The 19,070-nt window shown below is 35.4% G+C and overlaps 1 protein-coding gene across 4 annotated transcripts in view; it reads right to left on the reverse strand.

The window, feature by feature from the left end:
• The window catches only part of LOC140155983 (uncharacterized), a 35,862-nt gene extending 24,411 nt beyond the window's left edge, over positions 1-11,451 (reverse strand). Inside the window, exons 1-4 of one of the 4 annotated variants that reach the window (XR_011859448.1) lie at positions 11,243-11,438; positions 6,220-6,274; positions 4,435-4,479; positions 2,150-2,185 (exon numbers count right to left, since the gene is read on the reverse strand). Coding sequence is in view for 2 of the 4 variants with exons in the window: in XM_072179028.1 (XP_072035129.1) it covers positions 2,150-2,185; positions 4,435-4,479; positions 6,220-6,246 (108 nt within the window). In the remaining 2 variants the exon portion in view is untranslated. Of the gene's footprint in view, positions 1-2,149; positions 2,186-4,434; positions 4,480-6,219; positions 6,275-11,242 lie in introns of all 4 variants that reach the window. The other 3 variants (XM_072179028.1, XM_072179026.1, XM_072179025.1) reach the window with 3 other exon arrangements.
• Positions 11,452-19,070: the final 7,619 nt, after the last annotated feature.

Raw genomic sequence — 19,070 nt, forward strand, 5'->3', positions numbered from 1 at the left:
AAACTAATGACGACGTGAAGATCTTAATGAAACTATAATGAATTTAAATGTTTCCTTACTTTGTTCCACTGTCACTACACATTTACGGACAATATTGCAATTGCAATTCAAGAGATCATTCAAGAAAGAAATGGTGAAAGAAGAAAGAAAGAAAGAAAGAAAGAAAGAAAGAAAGAAAGAAAGAAAGAAAGAAAGAAAGAAAGAAAGAAAGAAAAGAAAGAAAGAAAGAAAGAAAGAAAGAAAGAAAGAAAGAAAGAAAGAAAGAAAGAAAGAAAGAAAGAAAGAAAGAAAGAAAAAAAAAAAGAAAGAAAGAAAGAAAGAAAGAAAGAAAGAAAGAAAGAAAGAAAGAAAGAAAGAAAGAAAGAAAGAAAGAAAGAAAAAGAAAAGAAAGAAGATTATATTAACCGATGCAATTAATCAATTGTACCATGTTTCTAAGAAAGAAAGAAAGAAAGAAAGAAAGAAAGAAAGAACGAAAGAAAGAAAGAAAGAAAGAAAGAAAGAAAGAAAGAAAGAAAGAAAAGAAAAGAAAAGAAAAGAAAGAAAGAAGATTATATTAACCGATGCAATTAATCAATTTTACTATGTTTCTAACATGTTATTGCATTTGTAAAGTCCGTGTGTTAATTTTTCTTTTTATTGTAAAGCGCGATGATCTTATGAAATGGCTCTATATAGGCCATGTAATTCAGATTCACTACCAGATTCCTATTGCTGCTGACTCCAGATGTGAATACCAATACAGTGGCTGGACAGCAGTGTACCTCTGGGTGACAGCACTAGGAATCTGGTAGTGTTAGATTAGATCCGTCCAAGAGTTTTAACATTATTTCCTTTGCTTCCAGAATCACTCTATCTATCGATGTATAGAAGCAGAGATGAAAGTGTTTTTTTCAGGGTTGTACAAACCTCGTTGGCTTCACCGAATATAAATCTGTATCTGCGGTTGACTTATACGCATATTGAACGCATGTGTATACTTGCGTCAAGCTTTTGGTCTACGAAGTAGAGCGTCTTTTCCCACTGCAACAGCAAGCGCTCATACATCTTTGGTAAATACTAATAATAATTGCGTCAAAGCGGGCGTCGAAGTTTTATTGTCACTGCCTCTTGCAAGCAAAATCACTATTGGCAATTATGAGATACATTCACTTCAAACTATGATACAAAGATATAGTATTATCTATTGCTATAGGAATATAGAAAATGGAAAACTGCAAGATACTAAAGTGGACTATACACATAATACACTTCACTTCATGTGGACTTAGTGGCAAAATGTTGATATCTGTGTTCAAAAACAAAGCTACAATAATGTTAGTACCTACAATCTATTGTTACATCGTCCAATTAGACTGAGATATTAATCTGTTTTGGTCAATAAATATTCCGGTATCGGTTTGTCGCAGCTTTCGATAATTCAGTCACAATTGTGTAAAGGCACAACCAGACTGATTTCAATGATTTATACGACGGTATTGTAAATCACATCATAAAGACCGGTTGAAATGTTTGATATTGTTTTGATTTCATGTTAATTTTTTATTTATACATTGTAAAGGTAATCCCAATAGCAGGTGCGTAACACCTGATCAACACCATTGTATCTTATATTCAGATTAACCAAACTTTTGGTCTACTTTTTCGTAAAGCACATATCTTTGTATGTCGTGGATAAAACATGCCTAATTACTTGAAAAAGGGTTAACTACTTCAAAACAATGGGTTGAAGTTCCATTGGCAGTGAAAAGGGGTCACATAGCTTCACATGAACTGTTAATACCAGGTACGAATCGATTGAACAATACCCCTGACGTTACGTTTTTGTAAGTACGTAAAAATCCGCTTAAAAAATTTCCTGGCAGATATTACGACTGAGAAAACACGCTCCACCAAGTTCTGAGCTGTAGGCGAGTCTTACAAACCCCAACGATACAAAAAAAAACCCGCAAGCTTGTGTGCGTGTGTCGAGTTACTATTTGTAAATCAAACATTTGAACCCAGCCATTGTCAGTGATTCGACTTGGTATCAATAATTAATATCTCAGTTGAAAGTCTACATATGGGTCTGTCAGTAATGGGATATGGATGGCACTCTCTATCTGGGGAAGTCTAGTCTACTACTGGTCACATTCATTTCATAACTGACCTCATCTGCAGCTGCCGGTTCTTCCTCTGCTGCTACCTATATATGCGTAGATTGATGATAGAAGGATGTATTAGGTGGAGGAATCAAGAGTGCGTTTGGTCAAACTGTCTTAGGTAATTTTTTCTCCTAAGTATAAACTACAAAATTGGTTTTGCCCAATGTTGTAGCTGCTGCTCAAATCTATTATAGTCTAAAAATGGGCGAAATTCTGGTTCAAATTTGCCCACCATTAGGTAAAGTTAAACCTGTTGTTATTTTCATTCGTTCATCCATTCGTTTATGCAGTGTAGTATGAGCGTTGTCATTCTTACAATAGATGCTTCCTTTTGGTCGGTTTAAACACTTACATAAAGCCAAATGAAGGGCCAAAGCGAGAACACCTTACGGAGGACAATGAGAGCCAATGTGCTATTTTGCCTTGTTCAACATGTTCAATCATTTTCCTTTCTGTAACCTATTTTCAAAAAGTACTACTTTTCAATGCCTTACAATAGGTTCAATATAAACAACAAAAAACACAAAATACTGCACCACTTCATAGTTAACACACATTGTTTATGATTAAATTGTATTAATGCTATTCTCCCTCGCTGTATCTCTACAGTATTATTTGAGTTAAATTAACCGTTTCATACAAACAATTGCACACGATATACTCTTGGTTGCAAGAGCTATTTCTGATCATTTAATGAAACGTCATTTATCTAGAAAAGAAATGGAAAAAAATAATGGAAAAGGGTCGTATGTGCATTGCAAGATTCTAAAGGATCGGTTAATAGACTGCTCCTTGTCTATAGATGGAGTTGACTGTGACAATCATAATCTATGATATTGTATGTCTGCTGATTGTAAAAAAATATTATTAATTAAATAGTATAGGTGCACACAATTTACCTACAATGATTAATAAATGATGTTTTAATATTGTCTGGGTAAATAATGACCTTACAATTTGTTATAGGCTGAAAGTTCTACGCAGGACCAAACTTGAGATCAAATATTTCTACAGGTTCTATATAGATATAGGGTGTTAATGAGTATATTGAAATATATATACAAGAAAAGGATCTACATGGTCAATCTATTAAACACTCTTACATTGGATCCAGATTTCTGTAAAGCAAACCTTGTTGTTCATGCAATGAAAAAACGGAGACATTCACAGAGCTTGTAAATGAGGCTCCAGAGCTTTCTATAATATATATTATAAGTATTATAACACAGTTCGATCATCGAAAAAATTAGATCTGTATCATACACCATAATATTACTTGCAGGGCTGCTAAAAAAAGAGAGAGATTTTAATACCAAAAATCCTTCATAGTAACAGCTTACGTTTTGTAATACCTAATGCATGCATCCTCTCTAGTACTGCAATCCCCCTGATAACCTCCAAACTTCCAATAACAATTGTGGGGCGCGGGACATTTTGAGCAGGATAATGTTTCCATACTTCAGCTCAAAATGTATTGGTCAAGGGAAGAAAGGGAAAATTTGCACTGCAAAAAAATAAATGTCTAAAACGAAGGATTGAAGGCTGGAAAGATATTTTGGTGGCATATAATTATTTCAAAGTCTCAAAGGGTTTCTGCAATACCTAATCAATTTGTAATCACTATTACTTAGCAGCCCTGGAACATTATATATGAAGTTACCTTGTATATTCTACATGTTATAGATCATTTCTATAATTGGCACTTTTCCACATATTATAAAATAACAAACGCTAGGACAAAAAGAGATAGATGTTCACCCCACCAACGACAGGAAAGTGCCAATTATAGGAATGCTCTATAGGATAGTCCAGAAAACACGGATGTTACACACAGGATTCTACGTTATTCCAAATTGTACATAGTTAAGATAGGTGAGGACAAAAGATTGCGATTTGCCATGGCATTACATTCATACACGAAACCAGTATAATTCATATGCAATACGTATAATTCTGCTAGTCCCATCATGGAAAGTATAATTATATTCCTTGTTCGACTCCTGTCTTTCTGGATAAGTAGGTGTAAGTTATATCGGCAAATCGCAATCTCTGTTGACATAAAAGTGGTCGTTCGCGACGGTAAAAGTACATAAGGTTATAGTGTTATATGGTGACAATTATTATCATCATATTCATGTTGAGCACCCCTCATATAGATGGTTACCTCATTCACAGCAACCCTCATATAGATGGTTACCTCATTCACAGCATTTCAATTGGTTATATAATCACCCATGGGTGTTAAAATCGTTACCACGGTTACCATGGGTGGGGTCACATAGATACTGACCTCCTCTTGGGGTTGTGTTTCAACTTCTTCCTCTTCGGCAACTACCTGAAAATATTATTCGCGTCTATTCATTTACTCAATGGTGTCTTTAATATCAGGCCGCATATATAAAGTTCAGACACAATGTCTGACCTTAGAGGTACGTTACTTTTATATAAACATGACGTTGACTGGTTCATATTTCAACTCATTTGCATTTTAGCCATAATTATTATAACCTTTTTTTTTATCACCAAGGCAGTAGTGTGTTACTGAATCTTCAATTCAGTTTTGATTTTTTTTATTTGATTTGATTCTTGCTATATTTGCAAGTTGCAAAATCATTTTTTTTTCTTTTTTGGCGGAAAATTGCGAACAAACTGGATGAACCAATCTACGTTCTCATACGCTAGCGAAGTGATGTAATAATCGGATTAACTATCATAGCAATAGGTTAAAACAATTTTTGAATATACGCGCTGCACTGGTACGTTCACGTGATACCTCTGCATTGAACCACATCATGCTGATCACTCGCACCTGATTGTAGACATACACATGTGATGAGTGCAACCTGCTTGTAGTGCCGCACGATGTATTCAAAAATTGTTTTCACCTATTGCTATGGTAGTTAATCCGATTATTACATAACTTCGCCAGCGTATATCATGTCCAAGAAGTGGGACACCAGTTCATTGAACAGTGGGTATCATCCTGAACAAAGATTCACGTAAAAAGGGTAATTTTCAAGATCAAAAACACTATACGCATGATACTTACGTATAACGTGAATAGGGTATTTAAGACAAGCAAATTTGATACGGTACTAAATATCACGGTTGTTTGATGGCATGTAAAACTGTGCAATTTAAAGAAATGTTGAACAATGATGGCGCTATTTATCTGAAATCTTGTTTATATCTTTACAAGGGGTAGACACTTGTATATCGGTATTAGAACAGAAAAAATATTAATTGCCTAATTAAAATTTAAAATACATTTAAATAGCGCCCTCAATTTTCACACAAATGTACAGGAACTGTTTATAAAATGAAAATTACTAAAAAACGCAGAACAAGTTGAATGATTTGATAATAGATACGAAAATCTATGTTAAAAATCGCTGAAAAATATAATTAACATTTGTGTGATAGCTGTTGGTATTGTCCAGGTCTAGAATTGAAATAGAAAAATTAATAAATGATCACATCAAACAACCGTGAAAAAAAGGTATTCCTTGTCCAATAAATCATGAGTGTGAAAGTCCATGTTCACGGATGATTCCCCCGTGTCAATTTCAAGTGGCCCCCTCCCGGGATACCATGTAATCTAAAACATTTAAATACAATAATCAAACATTTTGCATCCATGAGTTTAACTAGACATTATATCAGATTCTCAGGTATTTTTTTGTGTCCATTTAATTTCTGTATAACATAAAGGAGGATGTTCAAAGTCATCTTCACATCATCCCCACTTTTCTCGATTCAAAATAGAGTTGCTGGTTTCTGTCAAACATCCATCTTCTTCTCATTGATCTATCCTGTGAAATTTTAGGGCTGAAAGATGGTTTGTCGGGTTTTGTAAGCCAAATTGTATATAAATACACATTTTGACACTCGTATCTAGAGGGCTTAATACGAGCTGGGAATTATTGAGGCTCAATATCTTTCCAACAACGTATAAATAACATGTGATGACATCGGACATCCTCCTTTAAAGTTTGAAGTTATGAAATAGTAAAACACAATAGGCCTACACAACTTTTTTTCCCATTATCTGGTTTTTTCAAATTATAATACGAACCTCGTCATCGTACTCTACGTCAGACATGATGGAAAGCTAGGTGGTGTCACGTGACCTGTAAAAATGAAACACGAGCAAAAAATTCATCAAATTTGTTTCCTGCGGATCACCGGGAAATGGAAAGTTAACGCTACAATCAGGTAGAACAGGGTAACGTTTTAATTAATATAAATCATCATAACTTGTCCATCTGCATACCAACCACCCACTCTCACACCATCATAACAATCATAAGCACCGACGTCCACTACACCCCGAACACAAATCAATAAATAAAACTGACCACAGACAATTATGCACATAAGGCGATCTTACCATTCCCAGGGTTCTACAACATTAAAAATCTTGGTACGTAAACAAGAGGGCGCTATAAATGGCAGGAAATAAAACAGGCCTGAAATAAAACATGCACTTATAGTAAGCTGAGCAGACGACATAACAGCTGGTGTAGGCCTACATGGTCATGTCTAATGTCAAGGGTAATCGTATTAAGGCAGACGCGTGACGTGTGAGCTTCAAATTAATTATGCTGTAGTGATACACGTAATGTGTCAAACGGGACATTAGATAAAAACTTGCTTACCGGGCTTGCTTACCTGACCCATTCTTAAATTAATTTTAACTCCGGTATTGAATTACAGCGAGCAATTAGAACGACTAGGCCTATAGCTATTTATATGTGACAAAACAAAAGTATTATGATCGATGAAAAGAGATTTCTTTATGATTGCTAACCTGATGTAATAGGCCTATATTTTCAAATACAATTATACAGAAAATGAAATATTGAGTACTTTTACACATTTTACAATTAAAAATGAAAATTTTACAATAATTTTAGCAACAAAATGTTGTAGGCTATACTGCTGTTGATAAAAATGCTTAAGTTATTTTTTATGATACTCTATATGTAGGCCCTATACATGTAAAGCGTGTGCACAATTTGACCCTAGCTGTCGACAAATTACCGCACGCTTTGAATAATAATCAAAGATAAAATGGTTCATATTTCATCGTGTATACTTGCTGCTCTGTTCAGAACCTTATCAGATATGGGGTTTATAGAATGTCTGTTAGTATATTTTTGCACAGTGTCGGGCGCACTTTTACCAAGTTTATATAGCAGTTAAGACAAACGGTGATGACTGCTGTAAATGTGATGACATGCCATGTTAAAATCAAGCATTGTGATGTGTATATATCATACATTTTTTTACTTAATTATGCAACATTTCTTTCAATCAGCTTCGGAACTTTTTATCATAAAAGACAGCAGGGCCTTAAGCGAAAGGAAACAACATCTAAGCCTAATATCAGTAGTTCCATAAACTTTTCTATATCATTTGCTCGTTAGTGTGATTTTCGTAATTATTGTTGAATCAAATCAAAATTCTAAAGTTAAAAATACGTCTGTATGACAAGACAATAATTATTATGAAACTTTTCTACTATATTTTACATGTACATTCCAAAATTTATTTTTGTACAGGTGCTGTAGGCCTAATAATGTTATTATGTGTATTTTCCTATCTATTGAACAAAACCACGCCCTGTCATGTCATCATGTATAGCCTATCCTACAGTAATATATCATCAAAAGTGATGGTAGTCATTTTAAGCACAGACAAGAGAGCGGTCAAGAATATTCATTTTCATTTTCGCTCTATCTATAGATACATATACATAGACAGCGTATACCATGCAGTCTTAGTTGACATTCAAAATATTTGGGTCAGGTATTTCAAATCCGAAGTCGCTGTGTAATATCGCTTGCTGTAGAGTAACATATTCTAGGGAAGATTTAATTGTGACTTTTACTTTGCATTCTCACTTTCAATTATTGGTTTAGAGATTATATGATTGTTATAACTTAATAAGTGACATTTTGAAATGACATGCGTTAAAATAATATATTAAATTGAAAGGTCTGTAGGTCGTACATGGGTTGTAGTGATAAAAAGTTTCTTCTAAAATGACTGCACATTCATATCTATACTTTTTGTGTTTCAAGATATTTGAACTTGTCAATGTAATGCTTATTTTTTAGTCATCTATTATTTGTTTTCAATTTATATTTAAAAATTATTCAGCCAATTTAGAATAAAGTATTTACACCAAGTAGTGTAACACAGCAGTGTAGATTTTCCATTGCCAGGATTTCCTATGAATACAGATCTTTGAAAAGCTAGCTATGACAATTTATGTAACATAATTATTCAATCATTATTTATATTTATAGCATGAAATTAATATTAATAACAAAACCTCCTATTACGTGTAGTCTCATGCAATACAATGTATTGTAGTTCGACCCTCACATAATACCGTAGCCGTACAGTACCATGCAAATCCAAAGCACTGTAACTACATTCCAATTCTATTTCAACCAATAGTTTAAATAATAGCAAGCAAAAATTCTTTTCTTAAAAAAATAGAGATTTCCTAAAACAAAAGAAAGTCAAATTTCTATTATTTATTGTTATGAAATTGTTACATATTCAATATGATGATGTAAACACTTTTGTTAAAATAAAATATCAACAATTAGGCCTACATAGAATTCAATTTTATCAAAGAACATGCCATTAAACAAAATATAAAATCCGTGTCAGTCCACTTCTACTAAATGAAGATACTTCTGGTGCTTTTGGTTTTGTTTTTTGTACTTTTTGTGACACTCTTTTTTATGTGCAGATAAATAAACATTTCATCGTTTAATTTTTTCGACATTTCCAACTTAATAGGATAAAAACAAATATGATATATTTTGTGTACCGTTAATAATGTTTGTTATTGTACTTTTAAAGTTTGTAATTTATAACACTTCTGTTTTTTAAAAGAGATAAGAGTCTGAAACAGAAGTGGTGTTTTTCCTGCTATAAATGTATGTCCTATCGAAAATTAATGCAAGCAAGTGAGATACATTTTTTTTATTGAAGCATTTAAATTATCCTCTATAACATCTTCTTTCTGTAAAATAGTTGTGATATTACCAGATTGAACATATTCATTAATTACCATATACACAAGTAAACAAACAAACACACCAACAAACAAACGAAACAAAAACAGTCAATGAGAAAGTGTGTATAGATGTTAATTAAATGTTTCATAATCATTTTTTCAATGAGATTTAGTGTTTGGAATGCTTTTAAAGGAGTATTTCGTGATCCTAGCATCCTCTTTTTATGACATTTTTCAGTACATATCCACGAAAAAAGTATATTCCCAAAATTTCAGTTGATTCCGATTTTGCGTTTGCGAGTTATGCATGATTATGTGTATTACACTGCTCCATAGACAATACGTTGTAATTTCGTTCTGGTGCACCAGAACGAAATTCAAATTTCGCGATATCTTTGCTCAAACGAATTAATTTGCAAGAAATATTTTGTACATAAACATTATGTAGCCAGAGTATTCCAGTGATATAAAAATCTCAACTTTTTTGGAGAAAAGTGGGGGGATGAGGCTGTGGATCACGAAATGCCCCTTTAACATATTTTGGGTGATACTTTTTTAGATTTTTTAAGTTTATTTAAATTGAATCAAAGTGCAATAGCGGCAAATTGCAAATGTTTCCGGAAGTGGCGTAATATATGTCAAAACGAGAACAAAGCAATGCATTATTTCATTAATATTGTATCTATACAGTACTAGAATCACAATTTGATGTGCCTGGAAAATCATTGATACATTAAAAAGTCCAAAAAGCGAATTTTTGTAACCATTTTTTTTAAAACTACCATAACTATAACGTGTACACTTCCAAATCAAATTATTTATCAAAAGTTTTCAGAACTCGATCTAATGTAAAAAATAACGCAATACTATAAATCGATTTAAAAAAGAAAGAAGCAAAAGCTAGAATGAATTATTATAAAGGAATATATTCAGCCGTATGCCTAACCCTAACCTTATTCTCACCACAAACCTACAAATATGAGAAATAATTAAAAACCAAATCCTAAAACAAAGGATTGCCATCATCTCACCGTGCACCATAATATTATATACCGCTAAATATTAACATTTATGCAAGACTTTTAGCAAACCGCAGTGAATGAAATATTAAGCAAATCAACAAAATTAAATCATCTTTTAATAGTCATACATCAACATCTGCATAATGTCAAAGTTGAAGGCTAAAAGAAACTCTCAAAGTCTATTGTTATTTGGACATCTTAAATTGCACGCCCAATATAAAATAGGTTAATTAATTTTTTCATAATTTTAATTAGGAAATACAGTGAAGTTTGGTTCAAATGTTATTCATGTAAATATTTTTGCTGTCATCAAAGTAGGAGGAGACGGCATGACAGTGCATTTTCTGTCATGATCCCTAACGTAGCGTATACCGCTATGCCATCCAATGTTAAAGTTGATACTCAACACAGGCTATACCTTTTATGGAATCGGGAAATTGACTCGAGCTGTACATTAACTCCCGCACGCGCCTCCTCTCTAGGGGGCGTTTTATTTGATGTACTGTGACAGCTAGCAGCCGACGTTTTTAATGATGGGGATCGCACTCGGTCAGTAGTAAAAACAAGCGTGTCATAGTGCTGAAATTGTCATTTGCCATGTCCTTATGAATCAATTATGGGGAAGCCTACTATACACTAAAACTATTTTCTTTGACCCAGTGCCAAAAAGAACGATATATGCCTATACACTATGCAAGTTATCATGTGCAAATCACCCTATAGGTCGAGGGGTTGCCCAGAATTATGCTCGTCATGCATAGGCCATAATTAAAAATACAAGTTTAAAATGTAAGGGATTCGTTAAGATATATTCTGGACAATATCTTACATCATGCAAAAGAGCCTTTTTGAATCGTTGCAGTAACATAGATGACATAAGTTTGTTTAGGTCTAAACATAAAGTAAACTTGCCATCAAATGCTTGAAGTTTTAACTGCATGCTTTTGCCTTAAAGAAGCAACTTATGACAGCCAGGCATATAAGGATGACAAAAATGGATAACAAATTCACACAGAAATATACAAAAAATGGCTTACCTTGGAATATATAAATGAAAGTGAGTGTATATCCCGTTATAACCCTGTCAACGGATGCCAACCGAACTGCCGACGAATAGGTACTGTGGTAAAAAGATGGTATAAGGCGCTCCTACACAGCGGGATCAGACCTGAGATGGGATGCAGAGAGTGAACAGCCCTCGTTATCTCAAATGGACGAAACCGAGGCTGGTGAACATCCTCAGAGCTACCATAGATGCCAAGAATGCTTGCGATGTGATCACGTGACAACCTCCTCACTAAACTAAACCAAAATTTATTTTTATACAGTGATAAAACTTTTTTGAAAATATAATGCACGTACTTACTGATAGCAGCCTACACCAATGTCACCATATTTTGTTATAAGAACTCAACAAATTATAAATGCATACGAAAATTAATGCATATATTTTGTGACTTTCTCGCATATTGCTGTTAAAATTGAATTGAATTTTGATTCTTAAAGATATTAGCAGTGAAATTTTACAAGTGCAAATTTAGTAATACGCAAAGTGTCCTAGTCTGAGAAGTCAAGTTCTCTCGATGACCTATTGCAAAGAGGGCGTTGGTTCCAGACATATGGCAGAAGAAATGTTATAATTCAATGGCCTAGCTATGATGATGTATTATTGGAACATTATACTACATGTACTAGGCTTATAGGTCATACTGTGTCAAGTTCATTGATGAAAATTAATTTCATCCACTAAGTGCAAAATAATAAAATTGATGCTTTGGTGCATGTACCAATGAAAGTAATCGCTGCACAACACAAGACATTTTTTGTAATTATCCAAAAGGAGCAATATGGCTAATTTTAATTTAATGATAATTAAAAGCAAATAATAGAAAAAAAAAAAAACAGTTTTAGAAAGCTATTATCGTTACGTGATACTTATCTGCAATTCTGAATTACCTGATCTATTAATAATAATGATATATTCGAAATTATTATTAACAATTTAGGGCTGCGATTTTATTAAAACGGTACCCAGGATTTGACAGATATCACATATGCTAATACACATAGTTAGAGTGTAACCATAACCCCATCTTAATTTATTACTCTAAACATAGCCGTGTATGCCTGATTTACACACAATTTACACCTACATTTGTCTTTAAATTATACCAAAACTTTATATTTATGTAAATTATATCTTTAGCAAAATGTATGCAAGAGTGAACTTTCCATTACCAGGATCACCTAAGACAACTGCAGACCAAATGTAATTAGGCAAAATACCATACACGTTAAGTTGTCAGATCATTGCATAACAAGCATTGTATGAACTTTATGAGTTATGTAATGTATTTTTAGAATAAAGTATTTACACCAAGTAGTGTAACACATCAGTGTAGATTTCCCATTGCCAGGATTTCCTATGAATACAGATCTTTGAAAAGCTAGCTATGACAATTTATGTAACATAACTATTTAATCATTATTTATTCTTATATAGCAAGATAATAACAAAACCTCCTATTACGTGTAGTCTCATGCAATGCAATGTATTGTAGTTCGACCCTCACATAATACCGTACAGTACCAATGTGCACATTTGTTTGCAAATCCAACGCACTGTAACTACATTCCAATTATATGATATATTCTACATTTTAATTCTAAGCCTAAAAAGTCTATATAATGTAATTAATTTTAAACATAATGTTTCCATGTAAAATAAAACTTAAATTCCTTGGTTTAAAGAACTTCACAGAGTTATATGAACTGTCTATTGCCAACATTACAACTATACTACAGACTTTTAAGTAAAAGTAAAAAGACTTAAAAGCAAATGCATCTAGCAGTCCAGATACAGTACTGTAACATTCACTAATTTATTTATAATTTATAATTTTGTGTTACGGATAACAGTCCTAGGACTAGCATAGGCAAAGTTGCATTAATTACCAGGCCCTCGTATGTATCGTATATCAAAGAAATAATTTCCAGCAATGCAAAGAACAATAACGTATTTTAGAGATCATCGAATAAACGAGCAACTTTTATATAAAACGTGTAAGATTATTACTGTAGACCTTATGATTGAACTTAATTGAAGCAATACGAGATTTATTTTCAGGACATGGTAGGACAACAGTACTAAGCAGCTAAGCTAACATCATATTAACATCAGGCATGTCAGGTAGCAGATAGCAAAACCATGCAAGCTTTCCATTACCATGATCTGCTATCTATCTTAAACATAAACATACAGTAAACATGCATCTGTGCAAAGTTCTGTATCTAGTGTAATGGTTCAACCAATATACAGTTCTTGAATTCGACGACATAAACAAAGCTTAACATAAACCTCAACAGTTACAAAGTTACATGAATATTTCGTTAGCAAGATCTTTTCATTAACCAGTTATTTTAGGAGAACCGTAAGTAAGTAAATCAAGTAGCACGACAAAATAATGTAAACTTTTCACCACCATAAATCCATGTTCTAAACTACAGACCTTGAGTAAACTTGCATCTGTGCAAAATTATAGAACTAGTATAATGTTGTCAACAAATAGATACAAACTTCAAAACTTCAAAAGTTACAAAGTTGCATGGATATTTCATTGATAATATCTCGTAGCTACTCGAGACAAGTTATAACCCATATCATCATGATCATATTTTATCCGTCACGCTCAACGCTAAAATTGACATCCAAACGACTTTAATTGTGGGACCATCCTTTGCACTCATATACAAATATATTGACCTACCATCTTACCCGATGTAAGGGTTACCCTCGGTCCGAGAAGGCAACCTCAGCATTCTTTGCGTTGTTCTTATGAAAATATTCTAAGAGCTATTGATTTCAAACTTGCCATTTAGAATAATGATTTAAATTCATATTTAGCCAAAAGTTTGTGAAAACTGTTTTTGTGTACAAATATGAATTTCCATATATTTCTGTCTTGAGGGTGTACTCATAATGACATAATATGGAGACTGTTGATACTCATATTAGTATCTATGGATAGAGGAGACACATAGCTATATTTTGATATCAAAAACAACCAGATAGTATAGATAATCTCAACAAAAAGACTCCGGTACTTCGGTCATATACAGAGAATGCCACCATCACGTTTTCCTAAATGGCCATGTGTTTTGAACTCGCCACCCTTAGCGTTACATCACAAATATTATGAATTTTTACACCAATCAAGTTTCAAATTAGAATATCGGCGTACTCACATAATGATGTCATAATGACATACTGATATAATATAGAAGACACATAGCTATACTTTGATATCAAAAACAAGATAATATGGTTAGTACAGATAATCCATGAGGAAGGGGGTTGCAATAAACACGTGTTAAAAACAGTGCCTCCAGTACACGAGGGTTAAGTGTTACGAGTCGTACTGACTCAAGGCCAAAATCATCTTTTACCTAAATTTACCCGAATGCACAACAACAATACACTGTTGGATTAAGTTAACAAAATCAAAATCTTTAATTCAAAGTAAAATATGACTGGTACGGCTGATGTATATATCCTTATTCACTTGTCTTGCGAAAATCTGCGAAGTCCACTGTACACTTGCATTTATATATCCTTGCGTATAAAATCCTCGCACAGAAATGGTGCTGCTTTGTCCAACCACTAAAACTCCTTGCGCAGTTCTCCAAACATTTAACTCCTTGCGCCGTTCTCCGAACACTTAACTCCTTGTGCAGTTCTCCAAACACTTAACTCTTTGGCAAGAAGACAATCTCCAACAATGGCCTACAACATATCCCAAGTATGTGACTGTGGCATGGCAAAACTCGCTTTTTATCAGATTGACTGTCAATTGTACCCCAGACAGCTTCTTAAACAATTGATGGAGTTGTTCCATGTGTTGTTCCCAGGTTTGACTGTAAACAATCATATCATCTACACACGCTTCACATCCCTCTATGTCTACCACAAATGTTGCAGGTGCGTTTTTTCAAACCGAATGGCATAACTTTGTATTGGTAATTAAGACCAAATGGTGTACAAAAAGCAGAAATTTTGCATTCCCAACTTTGTCTATGCAATCAACAATTCTTGGAATAGGATACGAGTCTGTCTTTGAATGAACATTTGCAGCTCTCATATCTGCTACTAATCTGTATGAACCATCAGGCTTGGGAACAAGGATACATGGTGAACTCCATTCACTACTTGGTTCTATGATATCATTGTCTAGCATAATTGATATCATTTTTGAGAAATCCAAAATTTATTTAAAATTTATTTTATTATAAGAAGAATTTTTTGACTTCAACACTACTTAAAATTTGATCGCTTACCGGGAGCGCTTTCACAGTACCAACTGCGTCCTCAGCCGGATGTTATGGCTCTGATGGTTTATGGCTTGTTGACAACCTTCGATGACGTCACACTATTAGAAGATGACGTCAAAGGTGTGGTCCTCGTCCCCCTGGTGGTCTTTGGTATGAGTAGGTTGTCCCAAACTGGATCTAAATCCAGTCCAGTGTCTCTGTTCAAGTTGGGTCCCTTCTGGAAAATTCTTTGGGTTCTTTTTCCAGCACATTTACGTGTTCCCAGTCTATTTGATGGGTGTTTTTGCTCCTGGAAATATGCTCATGTACAGCAGATTTGGAACCGGCAGCCTTTGATTTATGTTCAGATAGCCGTTTTTCCAACTTTCTACCTGTTTCACCAATGTACATAGCATCACAGTCTGAACAGGAGATTTCGTAGACGGTCCCTGACTGTTTTAATTTGTCTACTTTATCTTTCGGTGACACAAGTGTTTGCCGGAGTGTGCGGTATGGTTTAAAGGCTGTGGGAACACCTGCTGTTTTGAATGCTCGGCGAAGCTGCTCCGAAGTTCCTTCCAAGTAGGGTAAAGTTATTGTGAACCCCCTGGAAGTTTCACTATCCGGTTCGTCCTGCGAAGCTGATTTTTCACGCTTCTCCTGGGCTCTGAAAAAGGTCCAGTCGCGATAACCGCAGTTTCGGAGCGCTCCTTTTACGTGTTCAATTTCCTCAGCTCTATCCTCCGGATCCGTAACAATTTCACTCCTATAAAGCAATGTCTTGATCACACTTAATTTGTGCTCCAGTGGGTGATGGGAAGCGAAACTTAAATACTGGTCAGTGTGAGTTGGTTTTCTAAAGATCTTGACCTTCACACTGCCATCGCTAGCCCGCACGATCAGAGTGTCTAGGAAAGGAAGTTGCCCGTCTTCCTCTTCCTCTCTGGTGAACTTAATGTTATTATCTTGCGAATTTATGTGATCTGTAAATTCATCCACGTGCGAAGTTTTTATAACGCAGAATGTGTCGTCGACATAGCGAACCCACATGCGTGGTGGATGAGGAGCGGATGACAAAGCTCGCTTTTCAAAATACTCCATATACGCGTTGGCCACCAGCGGACTGCAAGGACTGCCCATTGCGCATCCATCCTTCTGTTGGTAGTATTTCTCTCTGAACACAAAATATGTCGTGCTCAAGCAAAAGTTCAAGAGATTGATGATGTCGTCCACCTCTAGATCTTCCGCTGTCCCTACTTTCCAGGTTTCGTCATTTTCCAACAAACTGCGAACGACGACGAGAGCTTCTTTCACAGGGATAGAAGTGAACAATGCCGACACGTCAAAAGACACTATGGACTCATCAGGCTCTACTTTTAAGTCTTTGATCTGGTTAACAAAGGCCTGAGAATTAACGATGTGATGTTCCGTTTTTCCTATCAAGGGTGATATAATGTCCGCAACAAATCTCGCAAGATTATAGGTCACAGCACCGATGCTTGACACGATGGGTCTTAACGGTGCCTCGGCTTTATGTATCTTTATGAGACCATAAAATCTGGGAACATCAGCTACGGTAGGATATAAGTCCCAATATGTCTTGCTAGTTATCGCACCTGTTTCTTTGAGTTCTTTCAACAACTTGATAAGTCTGCTTTGAAATTTCTGAGTGGGGTCTTTTTTCAGAGTCTCATAGACACTTTCATCTTGCAGTAGAGCTAAAGCTTTCTCTTCATACACTGAATTGTCTATCACAACAGTTGCTCTTCCCTTATCAGCTGGCAAGATTTGGATGCTTGTGTCTTTCTTTAAAGATTCAACCGCCGATCGTTCTGCCTTATTGATATTGCTTACCGGGGTTTAGCATTTTTGCAATGTTCACAACACGAGCACGTAATTCAGCCGCTTTATCGTTTGCAATTTGTTTACATGCACTTTCAGTGGCAACTACAATGTCATTGATGGGCAAACTTTCTGGACTTACCGCGAAGTTAAGACCGCGTTCTAACACATTAACTTCCGGCTGCGTAAGCTTCCTAGATGACAAATTCACCACCCACTTGTCTTTACTCCTCTTATCCGCTGTAAAACCGTCTTTACCCAAATTATCGGCGTTCTCTTTCTCTGTTTTTAAACGTCCAAACTTCCGAATTTGGCGATCCTTTACCAAGTCATGTTCTCGCTTCTGCGCATGGGCGATGAACTCCGAGATTATTTTATTATGTTCGATTTCCAATGGATTGACTCTGCAAGGATGCTGCTTGATTGGTTTTGTATCACCAACATCTACATCATGAAATGCAGCATTTGTTGATGATGACCTATCTTTGAGTCTAAGTTACTGAGCACATCAGAATTGTTCAATTTTACATTATACTCTTTGTGCTCTATCTAGCTCTTTATCCTGGTCAAATGTGACATCAGAATTGTCATCTTTACTCTTGTCTACATTGGCGATTTTGTCTACATCGACATTTTTGTCTACATTATCAGCATGTTTTACTGTACACACAGGTTTTGAAATGCCACTGTCACTTCTTTCAACATACTCTTTGAGCATATTTATGTGGTATAACTGCCTGCTCTTGCGCCTACCAGGAGTCTTGATAATATAATCTACTTCCAGTGGCGTACCGTGGCCGCTCCTACCCCGGGGGCTGAAAAAAAAATCAATTTTGCCGCCCCTTCCTCAACAGCCCGAAAAGGTTGATCCAAAAAAATTTTCGGTCGTTTGAAAAAGTGAAGAGCAAAAAAAAAAGGATTATAAGCGATAGCACCCTAAAACCAACACATTTTGATGTATAGTACAATTTTTCTATTTTTTACACTTTTCAAAGCTTTTTTCTTTACTAATTCTCGCCGCCCTTCGTTTGCCGCCCCTTCTTCTTCCGCCGCCCCTTCGTTTTGGCCGCCCCCTGCTTTTACCCCGGGGGGCTGGCGCCACCAAAGCCCCCCCCAAAAAAATACGCGCATGACTTCACCCACTTTTGACTCTACCTCACATGGGCCATGATATCTGGCTTGTAATAGGTGTCCTGCAATTGTAAACAACCCCAGTGGGCACACCCGACGTTGAAATCACGTTGAAACAGGTTGACGTTTCGACGTTGAAATCACGTTGTATTTGCAAATCGACTCTAACCTGATTTCAACCCGATTTCAACGTTGATTCAACGTCGAAATTTCAACCTAATTTCAACCTGAATTTCATGTTGTATTAAACGCCGAAATTTCAACCTGAATTTAATCCGATTTTAACCTGATATTTATTTAAATATAATTATTATATAGTAATAAATTTATACGTACCCACTTGTAGAACCTCACCGCTGTGGTCCGTCTGGGAGAATATTATCATGAATTCATGATTATAGGCTAGGATTGGTATCGCCCCTGAGGTAACTGGTATCGCCGTCGTTGTCGGTGCAGAGGGCCGGTGCAGTCGGCACCCATACGCGGGATGCAACCGGGTGTGGAGTCGTGGTGAGCCGCGCGCAGTGGTCGGTGCAGAGGGACGGTGCAGTCGGCATCCATACGCGGGAGTCTACCGGGTGTGGT

The sequence above is a fragment of the Amphiura filiformis genome, chromosome 6, assembly GCF_039555335.1.
Source record: "Amphiura filiformis chromosome 6, Afil_fr2py, whole genome shotgun sequence".
Lineage (NCBI taxonomy): Eukaryota > Metazoa > Echinodermata > Ophiuroidea > Amphilepidida > Amphiuridae > Amphiura > Amphiura filiformis.